This window comes from Zosterops lateralis, assembly GCF_965231275.1.
Source record: "Zosterops lateralis genome assembly, chromosome: 13".
Taxonomy (NCBI): Eukaryota; Metazoa; Chordata; class Aves; order Passeriformes; family Zosteropidae; genus Zosterops; species Zosterops lateralis.
Genome location: NC_139773.1, coordinates 775,622 through 801,256, shown reverse-complemented (window position 1 = coordinate 801,256; position 25,635 = coordinate 775,622). Strand labels below are relative to the sequence as shown.

General features: G+C 39.5%; 1 protein-coding gene across 8 annotated transcripts in view; it reads left to right on the top strand.

Annotated features, from left to right (window-relative positions):
• NRG4 (neuregulin 4) overlaps nucleotides 1-25,635 on the top strand; it is a 52,556-nt gene that overhangs the window by 14,695 nt on the left and 12,226 nt on the right. For 3 of the 8 annotated variants that reach the window (XR_014591091.1, XR_014591092.1, XR_014591093.1), the window contains exons 2-5: nucleotides 13,970-14,143; nucleotides 15,121-15,175; nucleotides 17,611-17,717; nucleotides 19,114-19,207. Coding sequence is in view for 3 of the 8 variants with exons in the window: in XM_083871125.1 (XP_083727251.1) it covers nucleotides 15,166-15,175; nucleotides 19,114-19,207 (104 nt within the window). In the remaining 5 variants the exon portion in view is untranslated. Of the gene's footprint in view, nucleotides 1-11,553; nucleotides 11,629-13,969; nucleotides 14,144-15,120; nucleotides 15,176-17,610; nucleotides 17,718-19,113; nucleotides 19,208-25,635 lie in introns of all 8 variants that reach the window. The other 5 variants (XR_014591089.1, XR_014591090.1, XM_083871125.1 and 2 more) reach the window with 4 other exon arrangements.

Here is a 25,635-nt window from a genome sequence, read left to right as displayed (position 1 = left end):
CTTATATCAGCTGGATACCAGATGATTTAAAATACAAATATTCTATGTCACACACTTCAAACCTAGGCTCTGAATGCAAACAATGCCATTATCTGCTTAACAAAGACCAATTATTCACTGAATAATCAAGCTACTGTGCAAGTTCTGAATGCCTGTAATATTGGATAATATGGTGGTAATATGGTATCATTATTTGATAATATGGTGTCTTCTGACCTAGACAGTGCTGCCTATAGTATATAATTAAAGGTTTCAGATACATTTTGCTCCTCTTCTGCCAAATGTTGTTCATGCAATATGCTTTATATACTCAGTGAAACTAAGAGAAAATCAGCCTTTTTCAGACTGAAGTGCTTTGCTAAACCATTTAAACACAACCAGTAAAAGCTCCAAGATCAAATGTCCAACTAGGGAAAGAAAGTATCATCGCTATCAGTTTTTCTTCCAATACTGAATCCTCTATTTTATAACTTAATATTTTGAACACTGGCCTTCCCTTTTTTCTACCTTCATGCTAGGAAACAACACTTGGCATTGCCTTCTGATACCATTATAACCAAGATAAGTATTTAATTTCATTAGACATTATCAGGAGAAAAAGATCCTGCCCCACACAGCCACCAACAAAAAGGGAGTACGTTTAAAAGTGATTTTTAAAGCTTGCAAGATTCACAGGCACTGAGGCATAAAGTCCACCCTCTCTTGACAAAATGAACTGTGCAAACCTGTATTTCCCAGTCAATTTGTCCCATGTACCTTAATCCTTATTTGAAGACGTGAAGCAGAAGAAAGCTCACTGACTTCATGTGTTCACTCAGCCCATGAAATCTCTCCATCAAGGCAGCCCGTGAAAGCACCAGTTAAGGGTGTTCATAGATGCGGCTGTGGAACCCTTCTCACTAGAGATATACTTACTTCATTTAACGCAGCAAACATCAATAGGTCACCTGGGCACTTCGAGACCTGGCCGTATTTCTAAAGCTTCAAACAAATAACCAATTAGTCTTTGTTTGCGAGTTCACTGTACCCAGTGCTTTCAGGTTTGGGCCTTGGCAGGCTACCAGCTACTTGGACTGCAATCCCTTCCCCCCTGAAAACAGGAAATCATCTTATACTGAAAGAAGTTCTTCAAAAGTAACAGTCCTATCTTCAGAATGAGGCAGTGCAGTCAGATTGGGTAAAATATCCAACTGCTAATGGAAAAAATACTGTGTTTCTTTCCATTTCTCCCACATTTCAGAAAAGCACAAGGGAGCTCCTGATGAGCATCAAAAGAAAATGTAATTAAAAAAGAAACGGAAGATCACCCTTACACCTGGACAGTCTGTAGCTCAAGATTCAAAGGGTTGTAACAATCCCCAAGCTCCTATTCCTTGGGCTCTTGAGGGAATCCTTTGCCCGGCACTCCAGGCCTTCCCAGCATTTCAAAGAATACCTTCATTTACACATCAAAACTCCTGCCTCCTGGCAGGATATGAAGCTCAGGTACCAGCCTACAAGCAGCACTTCAAGACAACTGCTATAGTCTCTTCCTTAGCTAGAACAACGGCTTTTTACTGGCACAACAGTTACTTCTTTTTCTACAGAAGAATAATAGATGCAGGAAGATGCCCAGTATCACTAAACTAAAACCTTTTAGAATCTTTAACTAAATATAATCTTTTTCAAATGTCAGTCTCAGAAGTCACTATGGTGACTATTCTGACTTCTAAAACCAGAGAGAAACTGCCTTACCAGTTACTTCTACCTCATGAGAAGCAAACTACTAAAGGAATTCTTCCTCATTTTCACATTAAAAACAATAGCAGGGAGACAAGTTTGATGAAGATGTCCACAAATTTCACTCGGCACATCACATTTAGATTCATCACAGATTTATCCTTCAACGAACTCCAAAATAGAATATTTTTCAGAAAACTTCAATGCAAGCCATATGACACCATGCATTTAAACCCCACAAATACATCAGGAAGTACTCTGTGATGTTCTGAGCTAAAGAACTGGGGCTAAAAAAAAGCTTTGAATTTTTCCATGCCACTCTTTTTTCTTCTTCTTTATTTGAACTGGAAAAGAATTCCACAGAGCACAAATCATTCAACAAAGCAGTGCAAGGTGCAGCTCAGTAGGGATTTAGCAGACCCTGGCATTCAGTGTCAGCCAGCAGAGCTGGCTGCCTTCAGTGCTGCTACTACAGGTGTTTGGCTGTAGGTCATCAATAGATAGGCCACACCTCTCACGAGACTCTAATAGAAGCCATGAACTATTTCCTCCCTCCCAAATCTATTCGGAATTCCCATTTTCAGCCTAGTTTCACTGCTGTCTACTGAGGGTTGAATTCCCATTTAAAAATACTTGGAAGACATACTAATGCAGAGAATATCTGTTCAAAAACAGTTCCTTCTGAGTAAATCTCAAACTTAATTTTTTTTTTTTTTGAAACCTTAAAATGAACTTTTCTCATTGCATGTTGCAGTATAGAACAAAAGTTTGTTAGAAAGCTATCTATAGTCCTTTAAATAGGCTTTTGCAGGAAAAAAGGCAAAAAAAATCTCAATACTCACAATATTTAAAAACTTGACTGTACTTCTGTTCCAAACAAAATGAAAACTTTAAAAAATGCAGTAAACAAACTCTAGCCACTCTCCTCCACAAAGATAAAACTCTTCTTTCCAATCCACAAGCACTTTCATATCACATATCACAGTGGAATCACTCCAGCAGTACTATATAATAAATATGCATGTAACAATCAAAAGTGAGGATCCTTGATCTGAACAGCAAGGAAAATTACTTTCTTCTGCCTCATTTTCTACTTGTATAGCCACCTGTTCCAATGTAAAAAAATGACTGACTTTTCCATGTGGCTACATGAAAAACAAGCTCTTGACTTCCACAATAAAACAATGTACAAAAGTCAACTCTCCTAAGTATAAAATACATTGAATTTAAAAACTACTTTAGCAGGTATTCATGTCTGCAGATAAGGTATCAGAATATTACAGCATAAATATCACCTAATTGTTTTTTTCAGTGGTACTCCTTTAGACAACTAGAGGAAAGCTAGGTTATTACCATTTCAGTGTTTGCAGTGTGAAACGTGATAACAAAAATATACGCATGCTGATGGCGCCAAAGACAGTAAGACTCCTCTTTGCCAGTGTTGAGCCTTGATATGCAGGTTAACAAGAAATACCTGGGTATACCCAAAATGCACAGCACCTGAATTAACATCTGCTATTCATTTCAAGAGACTATGTGACAAGCTTGTGCTAGGATGCAAAAAAATGTCAACGGAATTTTTCATTACATACATACAGTACTATCTCTATAAGGGATTCCTAAGCACTTATCACCATTCACTATATTCTCATTAAAATGTATTTAGACTGCAAATCCTCTGGGACAGGACTTGTCTTTTAGCTGCACTTGAAGAGTTCACAATGAGAATCCCAGCCTTATTTGCTTTAAATACTAGCATAGCACGAGTTGTGTTTTTTTTTAATGTAGAAGATTGAAAATATTCAGAAAGAGCCCTTTGTGTTCATTCTGTGCTTAATTCACATTTACAGCTCAGTATAAACACTTCAGCTGTCATTCTAGTAACAGTTTTACCTACCTAAGAAATTCAAGATGGGGCCAAATTTGCCTGCATAATGATTTCACAGTAAGTGGCAACCAGATGGACAGCACACTGCCATATGCTCCCCTTTGCTCAGAGGTGGAAAAGTGACCAAATGTGAACCACAAAAAAAGAACAGAGAGTAGAGAGAAAATATCTCTGCAGTGTGCCCATTGATTCATGTACACACCCTTTCCTATCAGGAGCATCCACCAACCTCCCTGCTCCTTGTAGCTCAGGATGTAAATTCAGGGGAACAGTGATTAGGACAGCTCAGAACAGCTGCTGTCTCCAGCTAGCAGTGATGCATTCCTGAGAGGTGCCAGTGCACAAGCATAGGGAAGAGAACCAGCATTAGCATGGCCCTGAGAAAGGGAAGGCAACAAGGGCTTCCCTCCCTGGGGCAGCTTCTCTGCTTCTCTTTTTAATGAGGCACCAAGAAGCCCAGAGGCTCAGACATTGTGCCCACTCTGCAGCGTCCTCTCAGGGTTTTTTTTGCCCAGAGAGAACAGGTGTCAAAAACTTTTAAGAAAACCTTGATGCTGCCCATGTCTTGTATGGCTCTTTAGTTGGAGGAGACAATCTGGCCCTATCATAATGTCTGCAAGGAATACCTGCCCTTTTGAGCTAGTCCTAAAAATAACACCTTTCCAGGTTAAACATATCTATTTAATTACACTACTGCTTCTGCTCTGAAAGTCCTTCTTCTTAAGACTAAACAGAGAAGAAAAAAAAAAAAAAAAAAAAAAAAAGCATTCAGATTTCTGGAGGTGGCAGCGGGTAACAGAAGAAAAACAACAAATATGTGCAAGAAAAATCTTTCAGACTGACTTTTTTAAAATACACTTGTGCAATTAACATGTGAACTTCAATCCATATCTCACTTTCCTGCTAAAAAGTTGCTTTCAAAGCTGTCTACTTTTATCATTCCAGATAAAAATGCAATTATTTACTATATGTGGGTTGTAAAATGCAGGAAGCTATTATATACAGAGAAAAATTATGCACTGCTTGCTGAGACACCACATGCCTCATGTTTACATCCTGTAAGTTTGCTAACTTTGATTATTACAGACAGGAGCTCTTTAGTTCACTTAAAGAAGAGCTTTCTTTACATTTGTACCATCAGCCAAAGTGACTGGTAGTCCAAATGGCTGCTTTTCTTTAAGAAATTATTTGATAAACTTGAACAGAGGCATTGAAGGAAAAATTATAAAATAATTCAACAGTAAAAGTCTCACTACCTTCAATAAAACTCGAATTTTGCTATTTTTATACACAAATTTTCATTTTCTATTAGTGGAAATACCTGGTAGGCACACTTAAATATCAGACACATAACACTTTCCACTACAAAGACTTTCACAACTTTTTTTGAGAAGCTCTGACACTTGCCTCGTCTGCAGGCAGCCTTTGAAGTTCCCTGGAACAGCAGAGATGCTCTTTGTCTCATGGCAATCCATTCAAGTTAAACTGAACAGTTTTCTTATTCCTGCTTGCTTTTTTTAATCAAGTATTTGGTGGCCTCTCAAAAGCCAATCCAAACGGACACAAAATCCCTGTACACGAGGGCTGGGCACTGGTACCTATGACAGAACAGAGGTAAGTGCGCTGTGAGCACTGGCAGGCTGCTGAGGCTAAAAAGCAGAGGCAGGACAGAGCAGAAAGGCGGATGAAACACGGCAAACTTCCCCTGTTGTTCCCCCACACAAATCACAGAACCCAAAAGTACTTCCCCCTTTCATCCAGTAACAACCTTACCAAGTAAGGCAATTACCTGAATTAGAAATCACCACTGAAGGCTCAAATCCCATTTAGGTATTTTTTTAAAGTCAAGAAGGGAAGTTTATACCTCCATGTAGTGTAATTTTACAAAAAACCCCAAAACAACCAAATAAAAGGGGCTAAGCCTCCCATTACTAAAACATTCCATCTTAGAAACAAATTTGCAAGAAGGTTATTTGGGTTGAAAGTAAAGCTCTTGAAAATTCAGAAGCACCATGTTTAAAACAGCCTATTACTTTAGCTCCATTTGCATTAATCCTCCTCTCAACTATTAAAATCACATACTACTCCTCCTGCAAATCATTGCCTCATTCAGTGAGCAGGGTGGCCCGTAACACAACTGTACCTGCACAACCCTAAAAGAGGTATTTGCTGACTTACAGGTCTAACTCTGCAACCAGTGGATTTGAATGTACATTTTCAAAGGTGGTTTCATTTGTGTGTAAGGCTGTACACACACACACACGGTACTTTACAGATGCAAGAAAAGACACAAAAATTGCCCCAAAGAAATTTTAGTTGAAATGCATCAAAGCAACACTCAACTCTAGCCATTATAAAATGCAAGTGAGAAGAGGAATAAAGCAAAAAATAAGCCAATGTTGCATTTTATAATGCTTAGTTGATGAGCATTATTAACAAGGCTCATTAGAAAACCTCCACTGCTACTCAAGTTTACAAGAAGGTCTGACTTCACACTATTGATGCAAACCCAGCGATTTCAATGGGATTATATGGAGGTAACAGGCTTCACTGAGACCTTATAACTAAATTAAGAATTAAACCCTAATACATCAACTTGTCACACCAAATCCTAAGCCCAGCAAATGGGTGGGCTGAAATATGACAGAAACTGACATAACCCTGCCACTGCCCACAAGACACCAGCTAAGAATTTGGAGGAAAAACAGTCTCAATTCACCTTGGACAGAAACCTCTAGAACCAAAGAATGAACAATAGCAAAATTCTATTCCGGAGCAACACGAAACCAATTTTTTTACTATTTTTTACTCGTCTTCTCTTGAAAATGGCATTTTATCAAGTATGCTCATATTCATCTAGACAACAAAAATACTCCCAGAAGTTTAGAAAATTTCCAAGTCAAAAAATCCAAAACTCCTTATTTTCCAATGCCACTGATTCCAGACTTATCCCTCCTATTACTCAACCTAACAAGAGTGTAGTAAATACGCTTCAGCAGCACATGGTATCACTCTAGAACCAGTGTGGAGATGAAACAAGGAATCAAACCTCAGTCCTCCTCTCATATACCAACTAGCAACATAGATTCTTCAAATGGCACTTATTGGACACCTTTGATGTTAACACATGCGGCAGAAAGGACTCCAGCTCACTCTCCTATGTCAATATTGCTATTGCTGTACTCAGAGGGATAAAGTATTTTTTTCTATTAGTTAATCCCATTTTCCAGGAAGTAGTTTAGCTGAGTGCCACTATAACTGAAGTAACACCCTGCCTGTTGCTCTGATAAAAGATGCAGTTTTGTCCTGCATAACACAAATTAATTCTTGTGCTATTGCCAAGTAATGCAACTAATTTAAATGAATACTGATGATACAGGTAAACTTTAGTCATGTTAGGATCTCACAGGGCAATGCAGTTTCTCCTCCTAATTTGGACCTACATGGAGTAACCCTGAAACCATGTGCTTCATCAGGATGGAGATTTTGCTAGTTCAGTCTCTCTGTGCTAAAAGTAATCTGTGATGCAATGTTACTGCAGCGTCAGACTCCGTAGTGTAGAGGCCATCAGAGACAAACAGCAAGCTGCCAGGTAGCCAGGTTTGGGGGAGTCACCACTGTGCTGGTGTAACAGCCAGTTAGGCTGTTAGGGGCCAGGAGAGGCAAAGTGTAATGACTGCAAGCATCTTGTACAGGGCACCTTCAGAACCGTAATCACGCTTACATCCAACTAACCTTTGGGAACCAGCACAGTGAGAGGGGAGACAGCTACACTATGCGTTATGTTCTGCATTTGTGCTGTCAGTCACAATCTGAAAATACATCAGCTGAGTAGCAGGCTTGCACCGGTACTCACACTGCAAGCATACGTAGCTCACATCTTAATTTTTTTACTGGCCTTTTCATAAGCCAATGCCAGTTCAGATCTTTATCTCACCTACTACTCCTGTTCTGTGGCTGAAATAGCTGATGTGTACTCTTGCTTCGTGTCCTTGCTGTCCACTGCTGTCTTTAGCATAATTACTACTCACTAACCACAGTTTGTGTGCAACTTCCATCTCTTTTTACCCTGCAGGAGAAAACAGCATCTCGTCCTAAACAATTTTGCAATATGTAGCATCAGGACAGAGCTGCAAAAATTCCACTTTATCCAGAAACATACAGGAATGAGTAAGATGAGTATGCACATGCATTGCTTTGGGAATGGGCTCCTCCCTCACACCATCCCTTCACTGACTGTAGGCACACTCTTCTTAGCATTTAGGAACCATAAGACGTTTGAAGCAGCACACACTTCCTTGTTATTCTGCATCCTCTGTAAATGAGAAGTATTCCTCCCCCTTTCTGCACATTCTGCTTCACAAGACAGACATTGTTCACAATATCAAAACACATTTTCCCATACAAGATACTTGGTGCACTATGCTAATTGCAATATCTCATTGCAAAGCACCTATGTGCTACGATTGCACAGTCTAATTTATAATCCCCACCTAACGTGACTGTGGTAGCAATAATCCTTTTACAAGTGTCCTGCAGGAACTCGCAGCATCTTCACAGGAGGTATCAAGAAATGATTATCAGTATTGTTTCATCTAACCGACACTTGATTAGTGATATTATTACAGCACATTAAAAGTACACAGGTTGCTTACCCTTCTTTGTGCAAATTCCAGTAATAAGTGTCACAAAACTAGCAGGATTCCTAAGAGTCACATAGCAAAGCAGCAGTTTCTGACTGTTTGCCTATGACAGGTGCCCTGCGTTCAAACAAATGAGCCTTCTCTGCTGATTGCATTCACAGCTGTAAATACCCCTACACCATGACTCATTTTACTTCTTTTACACATACAATCTTCCACAGCTGTTACAACTGGTATCAGGTGCATACTCTAATACAGAGCTTGTAGATCGGTTCTACAGGTAAACCTGCACGTAAGAACCAAGAAATTCTGGAGACACACTTAGCAGAACATTTTCCTAACTTCAGTATACTAATGAGCTTAGAAACCATGCTTGTTCATGTACTACTATTTTTAAGAAAAGTTATTATGACATCCTGTCCCATTGTGGCTCATCAATCCCCACAATTTAGATTTCATCTCTGCAAATCTAACGAGAAAGGCCTACGAAGTTTATTACATTTTATGGAAGGCAAACCGAAAATCCACCAGTAAAGAGCACTCTAAATGGATTTCGACTCCAGAAAAGATACTACTCCTTTGCTCGTCGGGGCAGGCAATGATGCTGCTCCAGGCCAGGGGGTTGCCAAGAAGCGATGCAGCACCCCACAGATACAGAGTACTCTTGCAGTGAAGACACTGCTGAGGCATCACCGTTGGGTGGGTTTGCACACAGAGACAATAAAAGCAACTTTCACGCTCAGGCATCACCGGGGCTGTTCGTATTCGTGATCCGCGCGTCAGAAGTTGTCCAGCGGGCCCGTCCGGAAGAGTGCGGGCCGCGCAGACGAGCGGTGCCGGCGGACTGCGATAGGCGAGGCGCCCCTCGGTTTCGAGAGCCCCCCGCAGACCGTCCCCTGCGGGAGTAACGCCGCTTCGGCTGCCACACCGCGCCCGCGGCCCCGCAATACGGGCGGACGCGACCCTCGCACCGCCCCCGGCCGGGCCGCGGCTCGGCTGACCCCGCGTGAGGGGGCTCGGGCCCCGCCACGGGCCGGCCCGCGGCAGAGCGCCCTAAGGCCCCCGGCCCCACCGCCGGCAAGTTGGCGGGAGGCGGCGCCCGCCGCCAAACTTTGTCCGCCGCGGAGGGGCTCCCCCGCCAGCGCGGCCACCGCCACCGCGGGGCGAGGAACCCGCCGGGCCTCCCTGCCCGACCCCGGGGGCGGCGGACCGCGCGGCCGCCCCGGGAGGCGGAGGCACCGGGGTCCCCGAGCCGCGCGCGGCCACGATGGGGCACGGCACAGAACCGCCGCCCGCGCCGGAGCACGGTACGGTCCCGCGGCTCAGGCACGGCAGAGACCCGCTGCCCGCACCGAGGCACGGCACGGACCGGAGCTCCCCGCACACATCCCCGTCCCCGGGGCTCCCCGCACGTACCTGCTGCCCGCGGCGCCCGCGCCGCCAGCGCCCGGCGCGCGCCCCGCGCAGGACTGGCGGCCGCGCGGGGACGGACCCGGGGACCGGCCGCGCGCGAGCTCGCGCGCGCCTCCCGCCGTTCCTGCCGGGTCGCCTTGGAAACGCGGGGCCGGCGCGCGGGTCAGTCCGCGGGAGCGGAGGGGGCGCGCGCGCCTCCGCCGCGCGTCACGCGGGCGCGGCCGGGCCAATCGCGGCGCCGGGCGGCGCGCGCTGTAGTACTACGGGCCGGGAGCCGAGCGGCGCCCCCGGCCCCGCCCCCCCGGGTTGACGCCGCGACCCTCGCGCCAGGCCGGGGCCGGCCCGGGACCCCCGCCCGCAGCGCAGAGCGGCACTGACCCCCCGCCGCGCTCGCCCGGCCCCGGCCCCGGCCCCGGCCCCGGCCCGTTCCCCGGAGGCCGGGATTACATAACGGTGCCGGAGCGAGCAGCTGCAGGATTACACCATGCGGATTAGGGATTACGTTGATTCAGCAGATTGTCCTGTGCATGTCTGAGAAAGATTACACCAGCAGAGTTAAGAATACCCGTTTGCTGTGGTAAGCCGTGGTTTAAGTAGAACGAATTAACTCAATACAAAATTAATTGCACAGAAAAAAAAATTAAAACACCCCGAGGTTAAGAACGTGTTTTAAATGGACAAAATAATAGAAAGACTGAAATTCAGGTTTTGACAGTTATCTCCCCTTTGCTTTGGAAAAGCTGCTGGTAAGCAGCAACCAGCTATCAGTGCGGGATTAATTTTAAAAAAATCAAAATCATCATTATGGAGACTAGTTACACATCATTCCTGATGACTGCCACTTAAAGTAAATATCTAAACTCTTATGACACACATTTTTAGTGACTCAAGATTATTTAAGTGGTACTGGTCTATTGTATTATGTCACCATGTGCTAAACTGTCACCTTGGATGTTAGCCTGTAATATGGATGTTTTGACTTCTGATTACTGGCTCTGAATTACTGACATTTGAGAGCTGACATCATGAGGGACACTACATCTGCCACTGAGGTATGAATAAAAATTAACCAAGCAGAGATAAACTTTAGTGGCATTCATTTCTTACAAGACTTAGGGATGAAACTTGGAAGCAAAAGTTTCACAGAAGAAATCAGTAAGCACACAGAATGATAGAATAGTGGTGGGGTTTGTTTTTCAAGACTGGTAGTGATTCTTTTAATGCAAGGGTCTTGTAAGATTTAGTAATTCCCCTCACATAAGTACACACAAGCTTGAGACTGAAATCTCTATCTCAAAATTAGCAATTTGTAGTATGACTACAGTAGTTACATTGGACAGAAGCCTCAACTTTGTAGCTTTGCCAATGTCTGTATGAATATCTCATACAATAGGACTGGGGTTTCAGATGGAAATTTGCAGTTGGTTGCAGGCTGCTTAGGAAATTTTGGCAGTGGAAAGTTTTCCCTGAAATTCATTGTAGTGTCTCAAATTTCAATTTCAACAGCATCACAGGAGTTTTACCCCCGTTTTTAGAATATAATTAATCCTAGACATACTTTAGTGGATAAAAATGAAAATTTATGCTGTAGGGATTTCTAAGATACAAGGACTCAGTCTTTTGTTGTCATTTCAGAAAACTGCAACGGAAAGAATTTTGAAGAACTGTTTTCAAAAAAATTATCCTGTCAAGCAAAGCACGTTGAGATTTGTGAACTGTTTGTCTTCTGCCTTAGCTTCCTGTTGTTTGTCAGAATTTCCTAATATTGTAGTTATCCCATCCTAAAAGAAACTTCCAGTATGTAAATTTGACTAAAATATCGTTCTTGTACAGATTTGTTGTAGGATTTTACCTGGAATTCTTCCTTATAGAGATCCTCATTTGTTTCAGGCAGTTCGATGGATTATTTTCTGATGTCTGATGATTTTCTGTGCTCAAATCAGTTATGAGCTTCAGACACTGAAGGTATGAGAAGTTATACCTAGGTGAGAAAAAACAGACTCCTTTTAACAAGACTTCAAGACAGTTCCTGGCTCTTGGAGAAAGTACGAAGTGTAGACTACTGACTGCTTGACATATATCAAGGACATCCCAGAAGGAAATTTATATTCAATCAGCATACCAAGCAATTAAAAAAAAAATTCCCCTTCATTGTTTTCATGACACAAATATTTGAGCTCAATATTGGGGCAGAATGAGATTTTACCTTTTTTGATTTTTAGAAAGAATGCATAATGCAGTAAAATCCCATCCTCAAAGATAGCTGTAAGGTGCAACTTAATCTAAATGTACAAACAATTTATATTTGAAATAGCCACATGACTGAAACGATCTTCTTTAATTCAGGGGAGTGTTTATATAGAGATTAATTTTAAGAATGTTTGAATAGCAAAGATCCATAAACCAAAACCCAAATCATTATTCAGCGCTTGCTTTTTATCTGTCTCTGCTCATTAAGACTTACAGGTACTGTGGATGCTTAGGCCAGCTAACCAGTCAAAGTACACAAAACCAAGAGGCAATACAGGTTCTGATTTAAATATATGGGGAGTAAAGCACACAGGTTCATTTAAAGACAAATCTAACAAGTTCAAGACTTGTTCCAGTATATCTCAGTATACATAGGTGACCTAACTTTATAATGTATAAGCATTTCAAAGAATGCATTACTATTATTAATATCAGTTTAGGTGACAAAGATGAGGGGAAAGGGTAGGACTGGCAAGATTTTTCAACAAGCTGGCACAGAGCAAAACAGGCTCTATTTTAAATTTCAGATTAAAATACTCTTAACTGGATATACAAAGTAACCTTTCACAAACTGCCAAGATACATGGAAGATAAACATTTGAGCATTCATACAATTGGATTTTTAGTTTCTGCGAGCATAGGCTACATCTGCATCTAGAGGAAGACTCAATTTGGAAAGTGTAAGGAAGGTGCACAGATGATCTTTGTGTTTCTAGTATGAACTCACTGTGCACACACAGGCGTAAGCGAGTTAGAATCAAGTTTACAACAATTTCTGCTGTAGTAGTTCCTTTTATTTAAATATATCATCTTATTCTCTAGTGAGATACAGAGTCCAGTTTATTCTTTTTAGAACACTGATGCACAATTGAACTTCTGTTCAGAGTGCAACACCTCAGTGAAAAACATCTAATTACATCTAATAAAACATCTAATGATTACCTAGTGATGTACTTTTCAGTCTTAAAAAAGTCAAAACTGTGAATGCTGTCAGCAACACCTCTTTCAAAAACCATCTTTAGACCCATATTGTGATACTTGTTATCAGAACTTAAAAAATAAAAATTTTGCTTTCAAATTTGTGAGGAAGTATTTTCACTCCCTCTCTTTGCCACCTTCTATTTCCTATTTCCTTGAATACACAGGCAATGAAGTTTGAAAATAAATAATTAGTAATCCCACAGCCTTTCTCAAGCTGTCTTGCTCTCTGTACTCAGTTTATAAACAATTTGTTGTACATGGAACAATTAGTCCTAGTCCCAAGAGCTGATGACTAGCATAGCACATCCATTTAACACACTGATGCCGTAGAAAACCGTCAGCTTCCCCTAAGGATTTTCTGCCAGGTCACTGGATTTCAGCATCTTCTGAAAAAGTTAAACTTAGACCAGGAGCAGCACCAGAGATACCAAGGTATATACTGACAGTAAGATGTAGGAAAGGACATGCGAGATCTCCTTTTGGTGGTAGCAAAACTCATTTTGCTATTTTGTTAATTCAAGGATTCCTATCCTAATTAAATCTAGTACAGAAGCTAGTCTGAAATTCAGGTTATATATCCTGTTTATATTTTATGAGAGCTATTGGATATTATACAGTTTTTTGGAGCTTTCTGTGAAAAGGGAAACTAAATGAACAAAGAGTATTTGCTCCAATCAAACACAAATTTAAATCAGATTTTTAATGCCAGTGTAAAATATTATACAATTTATATGTACTACATTATGTGAGTATTTTGAATTCAGCAATAAACTCTAATACTGGTAACCCTAGGAAAATATGCAAGTGCTCCTGTGAGCATGATGGGGTGTTACCCTGTTCTGTACTTGGCCCCTGTACACATTTGTCTTTGTTGTAACCTCACCCACACTGCACTATATGTAAATTTGAAACCTTTTTAACACCGTATATAGAATCCAGATCTTGACTGCTAGAAAAATGAATCTCCAGGACGATTTATTTCTTTTTAAAACTGGATTTTAGTTCTGAAGTGACCCCTGTTCATTTGTGTCTTCGTGCTTAACATGCTGTTAATTGTTCTTGGTTCTGTACACAGAGCAAAGTGTAGCTGTGGGCCAGCTCAAGAGGACGCCTTTGGGTGGGGACCTTGCTGTTACAGCCTAGTATCACAGGGAAGTCCCATTCCAGATTTTTTTGTATGGACAGGACACTTAAAAAGCGAGAGAAGCCACCTGAGGTCCCATGAAAACCAGAACCATCTACTTATAAAGTAAGTACAAATGCATTACACCTTTTGATATGGGCCTCTACAGAAAGTCAGCTCTCTGTTAGTTAAAGCTTCAGTGTAGGCAACTATTGCTCATAAAGCTGATAACTTCTTTTATTCGATCATTTAATGGGAAAAAAACCCCTTTCTTCCAATATAGGACAGTTTGCTTAAATATTTATTTTGCATACACTCTGAAGAAAGAAAGAGAAAACATGGCAAAATGATCTATTATGTTAGACTTGTTCAGTAACCTATTTAGTACAGTAAACTTTGACTACACCTAACAAGAAAACATAATATAGCTAGGATGGATGGTTACAGAGTTGGCATGTCTACAGGATAAGTTTCTTTTAGTAATGTCAAGTGAACATTGGTTTATGTCCAGGCAGAGGATTTCTATTTTAGATTTTAAATATCATTGTATAAGTTCTGATAAATTCACAGCTTATATTACTAATTTCACCTGACATCCAGACATGAGGAACATCCAAGTGAAACATGTACTGGCTCTGAGAAATAACAAATTGGAAAGTTCTTGTTTGTGGAATGGAAGAATTCTACCACCAAGATCTTATCTGATTAATTAGCAGTCTGAGGAATGGTTCAGTTGTGTGCACTGTCTTTCAAAGTGCAAGTGTCAATCTAATTAGCTAGCCAGAATCAGACTGCCTAAATGCATCAGGTATTACAATTCTGAATAAGCATGGTAGATTTTTAAAAATATTCATTGTTTAAACATGGTTTAGTCTGAATTTAGTTTTAGTCTGCCTTCAGAGATTCACTGAACTTGACAGCAGACTCGAATGTTTGCCATTAACTGTGAATTAATGGAACTTACATATAACAGTACATTACTGTCAGAGTGCAACAGATGTCTTAGCAGAAACACTGAAAGCTGCTTTCCAATAGCTATTTCTTCAGGGGAAAAAGAGACCAGGTTCAAAAATTACATGCTTAATTTACATGTTTGTCTTTAGGTGCTGCTGCCTCTGACCAAGAACAAAAATTGTTGTTGGAATAATATGCGAACAGGTAATTTCTTCCAAGTCTTTACTTGGATACATACACCTGTATAATTTGAATTCATTAAAACTGCATTAATTTTGATAGCTGCTACTGGGGTTATCACAACTGCTCTGCAGAGATGCCATCCCTCACTAGAGTTTACCAGCCAGTGGTACAAATTCTGTAAGATGTTTGCTTTGATCAATCCTAATATTTCAGTTTGTGATTGATTAGCATGCAGTCCAAAGTTGCTTACAAGTGAGGAAGCATGCATCAGCCCCCTTTTATCTTCTGTCAACATTTCCCACTCCTTTCTCTTCTTTATGTTAGCAGTCTAGTATTTTAGCCTCTGGACTAGGCAAGGCAGCTGAGTCAACATCAAGGCTGGCTTGGCTCTTTGGGGTTAAGCTGGTGTTGAGCCAGCATTTCGTTTTTTTTAATAGTTGGGACAGTCAGGTTACAAAAGTTTAAATGCAAACAGACCAGACAGTTTAGGGACACAGCGCTGTACCAGCTACTAGGAAGAAAATTAACTCTCCCATCCCAGCTGAAACCTTGTCCTCAAAAAGAATAATTAAGAATAAGTGTATTTAGAGGCTGCTATTGGCTCAGTTAGTTTTAAATATCCAGTGTAGCATTAGAAAGAACAACCTCATTTTATTCCTCTTTGCTTCTTCCACCAAAATGCAACTTTTTTAAAAAGTAACTTTTGTGTCCTAGGTCTCTTTAATCTCTCACACAGAAGAGGGTATCAAAATACACACTTACATGTTGTGTACAACATACATTGATATCATTCTATTAACTTCAAACTAAATCTCTTGTATTTTTTAATTGCCCATCATCTCTTGACTTGTTAAACTTTTCTGTCTTGATTATGGAGTCTGACTGTAGTATACATTTGACTTTCAAAGCATACAATTTGCATTTTTAGATTAATATAATGTATTGACTTATCTCATGAAAAATCATAACACATTCACCAATGCTAATGTAATTGGGTTTTGGCTTGTATTGAAACCCTTCTGATTCTCCAGTATACTCTTCTGCATCATTGACTGTAGATTTAAAAGAATAAACTGGTGCTTTCACACTTTCCTGTCTACAAATACAGAACTCTAACTTTGAAATATGCAGCAAGCTACTGCATTTCAATACCATAAGTATGGAGTACCATAATACCTATTTTTGCACTGTAACAAATTACAGTTTGTTAGTAATATTTTTTCCTAGTGTTAAAGCTTCCTGAATTTCTTTTATTGTCTTTCATAATTCTAACATCTACATTATACTGTGTTACTCAGATAGTTTTACTAATCAGTAGCAAAGTATTAATACACAAAATAGAATTAATGAAAAGCACAACTAGATGGAAAAAGGGGTACCTGATCTACATGGACATAGAGGTTTCTTCTAGTTTCTCATTACTGCTAAAATTAAGGTTACCATTTTTCCCTTAGTATTGGAAGAAAAGTCTATCTCTAAAAAGAAATAGCCTATAGAAAAATTGTCTGTAATTACAATCAAAAAGGTTTCGAAGGCTTCCTAGGCACTTTTGTTCTCTCTCTCCACCTCTCTCACTTTTCTCTAAAAGACCTAAGAGAAAGTGCCTGAGGTATTTTGCCAGAACAGAAATGTCTGGTTGGGCTGCAGAGCTGGCTCTTGATACAAGGATCACACCTTAATAGTGTTCATTCTCCCAAATGTTCCAAGGCCTGAATGACTTGAGGCATTTAGCATTCTTCAGTATTCTGCCTCTTTGCCAGTGAGAAACAAGTCTATTTCTGCATAAAGATGAAGAAATAGAACCTAGAAGGCAGGATTTTAAGGAGGTTAACAAATTCTCGTTAATTCACATGAGAATTTCTTTGAAACCTTTCCGTGAGCTGTTGAAAAGGATTTTTCTATCGGGCCTACCTTCTCTCATCTTACTTTTCCATCTTGTAGAATTTCAACTATTAACTCCCTCAGACACTTAACAGAATTGAGAGCAGGTCAAAGTTGAGAGTTTTGGTTTTCCTCACTTGATTTTAAAAATTGTATAGATATTCTGATACACTGTTGATGTGCTCAGTGCCCTCTCTTGATTTAAGGAAGGATGTAACCTTCACCTGAATTACACTCTCACAGGAGGTCCACTGTTTTGTTTGAATAGACTAAAAGCAACTAAGTTGTAGTTCTTGTTTAAAAACCTCCTGTTTTTTTTCCCGTTCCCATTTTATTCCTATTGCAATTCTACAGTTACCCATACAAAATAATTTTAGAAGTCTTCTAATTGTGAACTTGCAGTAAAGGAATTGTCAGCAGACAAGGACAGAAAGCTTCAGAGTTAAAATAAATTTCCATTTAACTTTTAATGAGGTATGACAGAACACACATTTCTGTGCAACAAGGTCAAACATGAACAATCTTTCCAGCTTTTCTTCTCCCCTCCTCCAGCTTCCTAATTTATCTGCACACAGGCAAAGAAGGTCCAGTTACCATTTGGATGCTGGCACTTCGGTAACAGGAACATGAAACTGAATTCCTCTTGGGCCCTGGGGTATAACTCTCTTCATCTTAAAATAATGTAAGGACTTTACTCACACTCCTACATCAATATGCTATCATAGAAAGGGAATAATGTAGGAAAAAAAAGGGGGAGTGGAATTGCTAGAGCTGGTCTAGAGGTTAGCAGGATGCACAATGGTTTTGTTGCACAGAGGTAAAACTAGCTGAGCATTTCTGCCACTCGTAGAAAAGCCTAGCTTATTTTAGATAAGAAGCTGTAGAAGGTCTCTCTCGGGTAGAATGTCTTATGGCCACACTCCTTACTTTTTTTTTCTGCAGGAATAAAGGGGAACCCTAACTCTTTTTTTTTTGAAGGACAAATAAGAAAATAAAAATCTTGATTCTTCTTAACTCTATGCTATGTATAGAACATGTCTTCTATACATAAATAGTGACACAGCAGAATTCTTGTTTTCAGAACTTCTGGGAGAAGTAACAGCAAGAACACCTAAAGTGTGAGGTAACACATACCACCACTGACTGCGATGTCAGAAGACTGCTCTATTTTTGTTTTGATTGAGATATTGTGGTTTCATAAGATGGAAGAAATATATAAAAATATTAGATGCATATATACTAAATGAGTTACTGATGCATTAAATGTATCATAAATATATTCAGTCCAACTTCTAAATTTAGACTGCTTTCAGGAGGAGTCAAGTGGTACAGATAGATGTGCTTTTTAAGCACAAAATGGACAAGTGCTGCTACAAGTGCCAACATTAGTGTCCTGTATTTGGGGTGTTATTAGAATGCCTAATTATGTTTAACACATTAAGAATTCCTCTAAGAAGCCTACTGAGTTAGGTAAAAGCCTTTTTGAGATGGGTGGAAATGATATTGTAGGCAGCAATCCTGTACATAAGCGAGTGCTTGCAGGCTGTCCCCTTGTTCGGCCATTGAGAATTGGGGTGGGGAAACCTGGTGGTTCTGTGTGCTACAATTCAGCTTTAATGCAGGCCAGTCTCAGAATGTCCTGGTCCTTACCTGGGACTCTTCTGGGTATATCTGGACTGACTACTGCAAGAGCTAGTTAGGCTAAAGATAGTTCATGCCACTGGAACAGGACAAACCAGACTTCACCTAGGTCATCATGTGAATCATTGTACTCACTACAGTGAGTGGTCATGAAAGGCAAAGGAAGTAATGAAGAATTCAAAAGTTCCTCTCACTGTAAGAGAAAGTTTGATTTATGCATCTAATTTATGTGTTTCATTACTGATATGGTGATAAATTGGTGATATTTTCTGCATATTGTTACATGAAACTGTTTGGCAAAACAGCGCTCTATATTGTTGGCCTGGAAGGCAAGACATACACCACAGGCTGGTTTCATTTGTGTGCTAGTTTATTTTCATGCTTTTTGGGTTTGAAGTCTCTATTTTTCTCAGTGTTTTTTTTGTCTTATTTTCAAGATCATGAAGAACTCTGTGGCACCAGTTATGGATCTTTTTGTCTAAATGGAGGGATTTGTTATATGATTCCTACTGTATCCAGTCCATTCTGCAGGTCAGTGAAACTAAAGTTTGTGTGCTTAAGTATTGGACAGTAGCTGTCTAAAACCTATTTCTCCATTTTCCTTCTCTAAGGAATCACTGCTAAAGCATTATCTAAAAGAAAATACTAATTACCTCTTACTTACCTAGCTTACAGACACATGGCAATATGAGAAAAATAAATGTGTATACTTGGTGTATGCTTGCTTGGCACGTGGAACAGTATTCAGTTATGTATGCATTCAGGATTATATCTATATTTAGTGCCACATTTCCTCATTACAATACAGAAAGAACAATATACCCTTTACCTCATGGAATATAGACTGTGGGAAAGGCATTCAGAAAGGCAAAGTAGAATTTTGCCTACAAATTAATTATATTGCAAATATTTTTGTAACATAAAGTGGCCTGACCTGAACAAAATGCAGAGACACAAAAAATATACAGTCTTTTAAGGGGGAAAAAAAGAATGTAATTCAAGACTTACTGTGTTCTTTGAATCTTGCTGAAATACTAAAAGAGCAGCTTTACAGTGACAGCCAAAGACTACTTGATAAAGAAACATCAAGGCAACAAATACAGATACTTCTTACACCACTCTATAACAGAACCATTCTTTCTTTTGATGCCCATGTAGCAAACTGGAAAAGAAGCACTTCCTGGTTTTGCATGTGGATACATTTCCTGCATAAATACTGCCCTATGTTTTTATTCTCTGATTTACCAAGATGTAAGATGCTAGATAAAACTGTCACTTTTCAGGGTCCTGCATTTACTAATTCTGGGTTATCATTCATCAAAATAAATTTTGGTTGATTTAATGGGTTTGCTTAACAAAAAAAAAATAGGCATTCAGACAAATACTACATACACTTAAGGATATTACATTTTTTCCTCTGTGGCAACTTCTGTTCCCACTTCTGTCTTGAGCTATAACTAATGATAATTGGATAAAACAGTTGAAAAGGAAACAACATCTTTTCCCAGATTTCTAATTAAAATATTACTTTCTTTTGTTTGGGACAATCAATCAAAGTACTTAAGCACATAAATTCATTTAGTTAGACAGGGAGAAAAGAGGCAATTTTATGGTAAATGCTCATTGAAAAAGATACACAGCATATCACTGTCATTGTTCAGTGTCACAATGAATCAGATCCAGAAGTGAGATTGAAGCTCTAAAGTGCTGTATGATGATTTATTCTGTCTGCTAAACCTTGCAAGCTTATGCAATATAAAATGAATACTACACAAACAAAAAGTAAAACATTTTGAAATATATTACTTTTTTTCTAGAAGGAATCCTGTATTATTGTACATAAATGAAAAATTAATAATTAATAATTAAACTAAAGAGCAGCAGTTACACAATTTCAAAGCACCCTTTCAACTACTGGACTGTGTAGGAAGATGTATTCAATGCAATAACTATAAATATGAAGTAACAAATACTCAGAAAAATTCATTCTTCAGGAGCACAAACTAGTCAGCATAGATAATTTCCACTTTAACAGCTTGAAATGAAATAATTTTCAATTCAGATATTACAGGATTTTATAATCTGCTGAAGCAGAAAAGTAACATCTTAAGAGCATTTTTGTTATACTCAGGCAATCTTATTGCATTTAAATTACCAACTATTTTTTTCTGTATCTAGTGGTTGATTATGAAGTTAGATGGGTTCAAATAGCAGCATTCTATTTAAGCACATCCTCATTCTAAGCATGTTCCTTAATCAGTCAGAGAAGGCTAATTATAGATGAGAAAGGTTTTGTTTACACACAGATATCTTAGTAATCAGCAGTGATGTGAATAGAAACAACAGAAAAAAAATGCATCCCTATTCAGCAGAATTCAGAAAATATTTGGTGCTTTGGAACTTCACGACTAGCATCATCACAGAGTTGGGCAGTTTCTTTGATGAAGGTTTCTGCCAAATCCCACCCAAAGCTCCCTAGTGGTCTCAAATTATCATCTCCCACTGAAAGAAAACTCAAATTACTTTTAGAATCAAGGGCTGAATGATTGTTAATTAAAAGGAGGAGATGGAGAAAGAACAGACTAGCAAACTGTAAAAATACCTTTAAACACATTTGCCTTGACATGGTACTTAGTTACCCAAATGTGTTGTGCTCAGCGGAGTTAGTCCAGATTATCCTATGCAACATCATTGGAAGTAATTTCACCATGCAACTAAGAAAAAGGCATCATTCTTTAGAGATATGTGTTTTGTAGCATGCTGAAAATGAAGAGCTGCTGTTTACCTTTGGAATTTCAGTTATTTTTATCATTCAGAAATGGATACACACAAGGCAGAGATATAATATCTACAGAACATTGACCCCCCCCCTCCATGTGCAACAGTAGCAGATTTTAAATACAGCTGATGTGTGTTAAAACATGAGGTTGCTCAGCTGCCATCTTTTCTCACTGCTTTCCTAACAATGAGTTAATGTTCTCAGCAGCAAAAGGCACACCTGTCACTATAAACCAGATGAGCTTCAAACCCAGGAACACTCAAATGAACTAAATAAATAGGTAGCAGGACAGAGAAGGATGGAAAAGCAGCTGCCTCAGGTGTATCATAAAACACAAGGCTGAAAGCTGTTTGCCTCAGCACCTGATGCACAGCTGTCCCATAATCATTAATTAATGTACTGCAGAATTGAGTGAAGATTTTGGATTCTGAGGGGAAGCTCTAGTGCTCCCATTTTTTTCCTGACATTTGACAGATTCTTGAAAGCATTCTTTCAAGCAAAATACAGATGGTATAAGACAAGACATACAGAGCCTGCTTCAGAGGGCAGTACACACAGAAATTAAATTAATGCTCTCATTTTGGGACAAGGATCCTACTCTGTGGAGGGCTAAGTACTGTGAGAGACACAGGTGGATGTTGGAAATCTCCCTTAAATTCCTGTGTATGTTTCAAGGACATGTCTTCCATTTTCTTTTCCTTTGCTTCCATCCTAATAGAATCTCTCCTCCACCTTTCCTATTCTTTACTGGTAATCCAGTAAATCCCATGCAAATTCCTTCTACCACTTTCTGTATACTCCCTCTTTGCCTGGCTCTCTGTGATGGGCCGTTCATTCCCCATTTCAGACATCCCCACAAGTCATACACTTGCTGTGCTCTCAGCCTTCAGAATATGCACCCTGCAAGTTGCCAGGGAAGGGGTTCCCACTTATCTGGGCTTTTCTTCTTTCTCTGCCTCCAGAAATACACTTTAATGTACCTCAGGCTCTTCTGAAAACAAACTGTCCAATTAGTATTTTTCAATTCTGCTTTTGACTTAAAAAGTAGTAACAAAAGTTAGAATACATACCAATAGTATAGCTGAAGAGTCAATAATTAAGATTTGTTTTTAATGGGACATAAAATATTAAACGCAACACTATCCTATGTGTTTGAAAACTATTAGCAATCCAAATTAATATAACTGCCAGATACAGAAAACTTGCCATATAAACATAGCTAAAGGAGGGGAGAACAAGCCATTCTTTTAGGGAAGAATAACCCATTCTTTCAACTTCTCTCCAGTAGGAGAATATTAATTTCCTCTCCATGTATAGAGTAACAGTTTTGAAACTTCTCTAATGGCATAACTTTTTTAAAAGCTGCCTAGGTTCCAATTTGCCATTGCTTATTCACTTTGGCTCTAAATTCTTTTTCATACTTCCTAGAAGTTCTTAGACTGTATGAATTAGGACAATTTCTAGGAGTCTGCAACAGACTGAAGATTATGTTGATTTTGAAGTTATTAGGCGTGTCATCTGAATTGCATTGACAAGCAGATAATTTCTCATATTTTTCTGCTCAGAGCTCTGTATTTACATGCAGGTCGTTTTTATACCAAGATCTATTCAAGATTTTCTTGACTAAAGGAAGACTAAGTGAAAACTAAAGTCAACACCCTGATAGTGTAATGCGAAACAGTGAGAATCTGTGTGCATATTTGACTCAAATTCTACTTCCTACTTTTACAGTCTGTCAGATACTTCCTTATTATGCCCACTTTAGAGTCTGGCAAAGAAAGCGACTTTACCTTCTTACTGAATCCCAGTGCCATAGGGTCATTTGCACTGTCCAACATAGAGCATCTGAAAGGAGACAGCAGTAACACCAGTATTACTGCAAGGCCGTTATGTTTTAGGTACTAATCAGATTGTAAAGGATCAATGTAATTGCAGACCTGCTGGTCATCTCCCGACATCTTATCCAATGCAGCTTATTTTTGTCCACCTTGCATTGATGCTGATTGTGCCCTCTGCTGAAAGATTCTATAGATTTCTTTCCATGTGCTGGTGTTTTGTCTGGAGCTCCTACAGGACATTTGTATACAACATTTAAGGCTGGCTCATCTCACCTGATAAGAGATGTGAGGATGTGTGCAGCCACCTAGGACAGCAGAAATCTCAATGCCAGCTGAAAATGGGAGGTTTTAGTCACAGATTCTCCTCAAACATTGAAGGTTGCTGTCTTTCAACTCTGAATTAAAAATTCCATTTTCTTAGAGGGAGAAAGACCTTTTTTGCGTTTTAAAAATCAACTCTGGAATGCGGCATAGTTGGGCCATTTAAAGGCAGCACTGGGCACATGCAGCAACAGCAGGTTAACAGCAAGCAGGTGATGTGCAACAGCAATACCTGGCTTGTGAACACAAACCCAGTGAGTGCAACTCCTCCTTACTACAGCCTGCACCAAGGTTCTCTAGTTTTTGTCCCAACTCATTCAAGTGCAGGTGCACCAGTGCCTGCCATGCCAACAGCTGCTCTTAACTTGTGCTCTACTTTTAGGCATCCATTATAAACAAGATAAACTGAGTTGCTTCGGGCTTTTAGGGCTGTGTACAGTAAGACCGACTCTAGGAGATGCTATAGAGACACCATCATTCTGAGTTATGTTCTCAGCCCACTTGCTTGTTAGAGGCTATGTTTCTGTCTTGCTTGCAGTCACTGTATATGTAACTCCACTGAAATGATTGGAGCTCTGCTTGTGCAACAGGATAAGCAGAGAGAATTCCACTGCTAATTACTGAAGTCTGCTTAGTTTCTCACCTATTTTAGCAGTGGACGTACAGAAGAAACCTTTCCTGGTTGTGGTAAAACATCAGTTGCTTCTGTCTTTAACATAAGCCTTTAACTATTTGTACATCAGGAAAGGTGACTTCATAAAAGCTTGTTCAAATCAATATTTGAACATCTGGATTTTCAGAATTGCCCCACAGCTTGGTTGCATTAGCTATAATTTTATTATTTAAATGTAACCCAGAGATCACTTTAAGCAAGTGTGTCAACAGGCCAGCCTAGAGAAAGTGGATGGGTAGTTTTGTAATCCCTAATCCATTGCTCACAGTTAAACAGGTACTATCAAACTAGCTAGTCATGTTTCTACAACTTTTTTTTTTAATTATTATTATTACAACCATGCAGAATTAATAGGTTGGGCATCCAGGATATTTTAAGTTAGGCATGTGCTTCTTTTGTATAGGTTTTTTTTCTCTTTGTTATAACCTTGGATTCATATTCTATAGTTTTCCCCTTACCATCTTAGGCCATCAAGCTCTTTTCCCTCTTAAAGAATTGGACTACCTTAAGCATCTGGTTCTGTTTTCTGTTTTGTAGGAAGTGCTATGATCTCAGTGACCATTTTGCTGCACTGTCAACACATTCCCAATTCTTTTCCTACAGTCTTTGCAGAACATGAATACAGCTTCCATAAACTCTTCACACCAATTCACTGTCTTGTATCACAACAGTTCAGTAACTCTCACCCTTTACCCGATCCTCTATGCAGCTCTCTGCAGCTACAACTGTCTTGTCTTCCTCCTGCTTCATTCTGCTCTTTAGGCTACTGACTTACTCCCTTTACACTCATTCTTTAGAACTTTTCCATGAGCCTAATTTGATGCCAAAACCTATTTTTTTTCTTCCTGTATCATTTTAGCCTTGCATTATTCTCCAGTTTTCATTTCTATTCAAGAATACTCCTATGAATTTCTTATTCCATTTTCTTTCCATTACTCTATTCAGCTTTCCAAAGCATTTCTTTCCCACTTGCTAGAGAACAATGCCCCACTCAAACTACACTTCTGTTCTTAAAGTATTCTACAGCATTTCAGAAATAGGCCACTGAAAAGCCACTACACTTAGAATAAATATCTGGAACGTTATCTCAAGCAATCAGAGCAGTCTGCCTACCCTTGCTTCTTCCAGCAGTGAAACATCATGACTTTGAAAAGCCTCAGATTGTCCTTAGTAAATGGTGTCTGTTTGATCAGTTGTATAGCTTTAATATGTGATGACAATTAGATGTCTTTTTTTAGTGTCTAAATCTTCCATTATATCTCCAAAGACAAAGAACTAAAATAAATGGGTAGTAACTGTTTGTGCAGTGGTTTAGGGCAGCAGTACTGAAATACTAGTCCATAACCTA